General features: G+C 38.9%; 1 protein-coding gene across 8 annotated transcripts in view; it reads right to left on the reverse strand.

Annotated features, from left to right (window-relative positions):
- Neo1 (neogenin 1) overlaps positions 1-6000 on the reverse strand; it is a 159428-nt gene that overhangs the window by 22327 nt on the left and 131101 nt on the right. For 5 of the 8 annotated variants that reach the window (XM_031344463.1, XM_031344462.1, XM_031344456.1 and 2 more), the window contains exons 20-22: positions 5171-5365; positions 4517-4549; positions 1477-1545 (exon numbers count right to left, since the gene is read on the reverse strand). In XM_031344463.1, coding sequence (XP_031200323.1) covers positions 1477-1545; positions 4517-4549; positions 5171-5365 — 297 coding nt within the window. The remainder of the gene's footprint in view (positions 1-1476; positions 1546-4516; positions 4550-5170; positions 5366-6000) is intronic. The other 3 variants (XM_031344461.1, XM_031344457.1, XM_031344460.1) reach the window with 1 other exon arrangement.

Genomic DNA, 6000 nt, shown 5'->3' on the forward strand with positions numbered 1-6000 from the left:
GCTTTAGGATTTCATATACCCTTTAGGATATGGGGTAGATAATACCTCTTTTATAAAGTGTGCCTATTTTTCTATCAGGTACTTTTTTACTTCTCTTCCTCCTATAGTCTGCTATACAGTCTGAATTTCAAAATGCAATGTACAATTGGATACATAAATGTAAGAAAGTAAAAAGGAATGATTACTTTCTCACAATCTTGATACTATACTGCCTATAGCCCAATATGGAACTGATGCTTGAAGGAGAAATAGCTAAACAAGGGTAGTATAAAACTTTTTGAAGCATTCAAATTTGTCTTCTCAGTATCAGTGGGTTTCCCTGAAGTATGGGCATTAGACAGAGAGATGGTACAGAATCCCCTGCATTTCAGGCTGCATGTGACAATGAAAAGAAGCACAAGCAGAGGGCAGAGGTCTGAACTTTGGTTTTATGACAGAATTAGAGAGTGAACTCAGAGATGCCACTTCTCCACTGATTCTTTTTTACTGTATTAATTGGGAATACTTCAATCTGTTCTTCCTACATCCCAGAGTTGAGGATCAGTGGTGAGTCCAAGGGTGAGAGTAACTCAGGAATGATAAAGTAACACTCTGTGGAGAAGTGCTTTTTTTCTTTTTTCTTTTGGTTTTTCTTTTTCTTTTTTCTTTTTGGTTTTTCAAGATAGGGTTTCTCTGTATAGCCTTGGCTGTCCTGGAACTCATTCTGAAGACCAGGCTGGCCTCAAACTCAGAAATCTGCCTGTCTCTGCCTCCCAAGTGCTGGGATTAAAGGCATGTGCCACCACTGCCTGGAGGAGAAGTGCTTTTTTAAGAAACAAAACTACTGACTTGTATTTAATAAGTATGAATGTTTTACCTATATGTTTGTGCACCACATCATGCAAAACCCAAGGAGGCCAGAAGAGGATGGCAGATCCCTGGGGACTAGAGGGACAGACAATGGCATGCCATTGTGTGGGTCCTGGGAATTGTACCCGGGTTCTCTGCAAGAACAACACTCCGACACCAAGAAGAAAGTGTTATAAAATTGAGGGCCCTAACTTGTAGAATGGTAGAAAAGTAGAGTATTTCCCCCTAGAATTCTCAGACTAAAAAAAAAAAAATAGATAGATATGGAGATGTTGAGATTCTAAAGCAGTTCTCTGGCTTGTGATGGGTGATGGGTAATCCTACCAGAGGGCTAATTTTTCAAAGTCTAACTCTTTTTTCTTGAGGTACTAGGAGACAGATCATTTGTTTAGGAATCAGTCTTGTTTCTAGTTGGCTATGCAGAGAAACAGGATTCTATGATAAATACAGGCTTCTAGTAATTCAGCAACACTTGCCACAAAATGGCCAAAAGTAGGTCCGCTAAATAAAACGAACTACATTAACACGCCATAAGCCAACCCTGAAGCCATAAACCACACTTAAAAGTTTTAAGCAGAACTGTATAATGTCCAGAGCAAGCTGAAAAAGCCTTAGAGGAGGTTTTACCACTCATTGGAGGTTTGTAGTCAGATCCTAGGTCTGGCAGTCGGCTTCCTTTTCCTGCTGATCCTGAGGCTGAAGCAGAGGAAATCATGTCAGTAAAAACCCAGTTCACTTCACAGCTAGTGAGTATTTCCTAAAAACAAAACACTCCAGTCTACTCTGTTAGAAAATGAAACAACACAAATAACGGGAAACTACAGATTGTATGCCAAGGTAAACAGACACAGCTTGCAGTGTAAGGAGGTATCTCGAAGACTGGTACCTCTGTTTCAAGGCTATGATCTGATTACCAATCTGCTGTTCAGGAAATGGGGGAACCCTCTTCCCATTTCTCTAGCCCAGGAAGCGATGGTCAGAGAGGACATGTGGTAGTAGATTATTTTATAACAAAAGGGACTAAGGGAGTAAGTGAGCCTGATGCATGTATCAAACAATTATACTCTCTAAAGGACTTGGTGATGCTGATCTGGCCTGGCTAGTATCAGTATTGTTCTGACTTTTTTTTTTTCTTCAGATTATGAAGTCGTCCTTCCAAGTATAAAGTTAACTTAAGCAAGAATAGGAAGGTAAGCAGAGATTCAAATCAGATTCTCACTTCCTTTTCTGTCACTTATGCATTAAACAATAGAAACAAATAAAACCCAAGCCTTCCTTCCAGTTGTTTACAAAGGTCACTGTCATCTGATCTCATATAGTCACAGGTTCAAATAAGTGAGGCTGCTGACTCAGATCTGAGGTCTCCCCAGCAGCAGACCTCAGGAGACAGAAACCCCAGGCTTTATTTCTATTTTATAATCCTTATTCTTGGTTTCCAGTCTCTCTCTTTCTTCACATTTATAGTAAAATGCTTAGGGAAGCCCTTCCTCCATAAAGATATTCCTCAGTTCAAAGTTACTAACCAGAAAGCTGCAAGCTCCTGAAAAGAGGCCATCAAGCATAAACAGTAAACACTGCTCCTGACCGTTAATGGCACACAGTGCTTACAAGACTGCCCATGACAGTGGTGCACACACGCCTTTAATCCCAGCACTTAGGAGGCAGAGGCAGGCGGATTTCTGAGTTTGTGGCCAGCCTGGTCTACAGAGTGAGATCCAGAACAGCCAGGGCTACTGTCCATGAACACCAGCTCCACTACATGGCAGTTCTTTGCTGTGGGGCAAGTCATTTAATTAGTCATTTAGGCCTTTGTTTCCAAGACCAAATGGAAATTTAAGACCACGAAACGTGAATACTGCTTGGTGTGTAGTAAATGATCAATAAATGTTAACTATTACAAACATCATAAATTCAGGGAAGGAGCTCCTCTTCCTCTTTATGGAGGCAGAGCACATGGAGCTCTAGTAAACACTTATAAGAGATATTTTCACAAATAAAGCTTGACTAGAAATGTATAAATACATTTATTTCTGCAAAACATTAGAGTTAATGTCAATTCCTCTTTCCTCTTATAAAGAACCACACTTTAAAAGAAACAAAGGGAACTCAAATATAAGGTTGTATAAGTAGTTCATTTAATAGAATAAATCTAGAGGCCAAGGATAATGTTTGGTATGTTCTCAGAAGCCAACAATCTATATAAGAAAGGAACAGAAGTCCTTGGCTCCTATGGTATGGTCTCAGGATTTCTAGGGCATATGCTAGGATTTAACTTAGTCTCTGACCCTTTTTCTATTGTTCCTACTAATTGCTTCATCCTCTTACTTCTGAGGCTATCATATCTCTCAAATGACACACACTATGTGGGTCTCAAGATTTCAGTTGTCCTTCATGTGCTATTACGTCAGGCAAAATCTAACTGGCAGAGATACTTAACATTTTAAGTTCTTCCTATTTAGATTTTCCAGAATACCACATCACATAAACAAACAAACAAACAAACAAACAAACAAAACACTGACAGTGAACTCGCTTTGTTTGCCAAACTACTGGTTGGCTTATATTCCTGCATTTCCCAATAATTTCTTTAACATTTAAAGAATAACAAATAAATTCAAAGGATGTATCCTAAATACCAACAGGTGAAGAATTTTGAATATTAGAGGTACAGAACAGCAAAGTGTTGCATAATGGTTATCAAACAATAGGGCAAAGCATATTTACATTCTCTGCATATTCAATGTAATGCTTTATGAAATCTCATGCTTCTATGCTTAAAAAAAAAAAAAACCAAAAAACCCTATACCCACAGTTTTCTCCCATGTACAAAAAAGACTTGTAGAATACAATGTCCAAAGCCATGAAACTCAATACTTTGTTCTAACTCTTACTTTAACTAAGATCCAAAAACCTGTATTTCTGATTACTACTGTTAAACCAGGAGAGCAAATTTACTTTTGGTGTTCTATCTCTACATGGAAATCTATGTTTAGTTTATTTCTTAGAGATAAAAATCACTAAGGGCAGCTAACATGCCACTAGAGCAATTACAATGGAAAACCTGTTGACCAAGGCTTTCAGGACTGGTGGCATTGGGACTTGTCCTGCCTAAGTGTCCATGCCACATACTTTCTATCCTTTTATAAAAATGGTCTCACTTAATGTTTAAGGGAGAAACAGAGAAGGAGCTGTAAATTCCCATATTGCAAAATAAGAAACCCTTGGTCACAGATAAGCACATATATAACAAGATTATGTATGTCAGAGGGAAATAAGGTGTTTACTGATTTTGATATTAATTTTTCACTGAAAGAAATAAAATCCTAAATGCCACAAATATGAAAGGTTGCTATATTGGCCACTTTATGCCCCAAATGCTTATTACTGTTTGTAACTTTAGCATCTTTACTCCTAAGGATAGCCTGATCTTCACTTAATGCCAATCTTGAGTTTATTCAACTCAATTTTCTTCCACTAGGTAATTTAGCTTCTAAGTGAATCCCTTAGCTTTTCAGATATCCCAAGGGCTATAAACATGGACTCAACTCTACTTTGGCCAATAAGTATGTGTGTGGTTTTAAATACTGATTTTCAGGGGGGAAAATGAAACAAAAAGCTAATAATATGTTGCGAAAGAGAAAAAATAAGAGGCCATCTCCTCATTTACCTTGGTCATTAGGCATTTTATCAGAGGAGTCCGCTGCCAGGTCAAGCACAGGGGAAGAGGAAACAAGAGCAAGGATCACCAGCTTTGAAGATGGACAGACAGAAGTCTTAAAGGAAAAAATAAAATTCCCACAAACTTCCAAGTAACTTGACAATAGAAAAGAAGTTTAGGTTTTCACATCTCCACAGTCTCAGTACCCAACTCCATTTTATTGGCCTGAGCTTACCTGACTTACGATTTTATATTCATTCTTAAGCTTTACATAAAAGGCTCCTTCTAATCTCATCGTCCACAAAAGTTGACATCTAAACTTTTTGTGCTAAGAGCCTGTGTGTGCTGAAAGAAAACATCTGTTACAAGGTTGTGCAGTATATCTACCTCTATGGAAACCTAAAGAATCATGTCTGATTCCTCTGATAGAAACTAAGACATCACTGTAATTCTTCTGCCCAGATGTGTAGAGCCAACGTTCCCTTTTAGGTGGACTGGGAGAGCACCAATTTGGCGGCCAGTGGGTAGGAGAGGAATACTTTGGAAGTCTTTACAGTGAGGCTGGCAAGTCCATCACCAGTGCTTTCCACACTCCCCACAGTCTCTGCATGCTGCAGTCCCACTGTAGACAACACATTTAAACCCTCACTCGGGGAGCTTTACCTTTAGGTGTTCTGAACTGCACAGCTTCGGACATGGGTCCCATGCCCTTTGAGTTCCGGGCCTGGATTTTGAAGTAGTATGGTGTATCAAGCGTTAACTCTTGAATCTGGTGAGTCAGCCTGTTTCCAACAACAGGTTCAATAACCCAGTCATGTATCTCTGCATTCACATCTGTGCTGTAATAGATGATGTAACCTGTCCAGAGAAAAAGAGATCCCATTTCTGCTTTTCTTTTTACAATCAGAAAGTCAATGTCTATGATACAGTATCTGAATAAAGTATCATGAGGGCCCAGATTTAGAATAATGTAGTTCTGAGACTCTGCAATGGCATGACATGCTCAATTAGATTCAACAGAAATCATTTCCCAGGAGAAAAATGCTCTGCAGATTGGAAAACCTCTGACAAAGTTCTAAGGGTGGGTGGGACCGGAGGCTGTCACCAGATATTTCCAGTAGGGGGCGCTCAATCCCCACAAATGAGGCAGGAAGCCTCACAAACATAAGCCTTCCTGATCTATATTACAAAAATGGGATGTATTATTTAAGGTTTTAAAAGACAAAGCAAAATGTAATCTGAGTCAAGTTATATTTGTTTCTTTTATAGAAGAAGCAAAGTAGGAACCTAAGAAAATGATATAAGGACTAGGATTTATGAAAAGACATCTTAAAGTCACAGGGACATACCAGGTATGGCGGCATACCCTTTTAATCCCAGCATTGGGGGAAGTGGTAGACAGATCTCTGAGTTAGAGGCCAGCCTAGTCACAGTGAGAGTTCCAGGACAGTCAGGGATACAAATTAAAAAAATAAAATTAAATTTAAAAAAAA

This window comes from Mastomys coucha, unplaced genomic scaffold (assembly GCF_008632895.1).
Source record: "Mastomys coucha isolate ucsf_1 unplaced genomic scaffold, UCSF_Mcou_1 pScaffold23, whole genome shotgun sequence".
In the NCBI taxonomy this organism is placed as follows: Eukaryota; Metazoa; Chordata; class Mammalia; order Rodentia; family Muridae; genus Mastomys; species Mastomys coucha.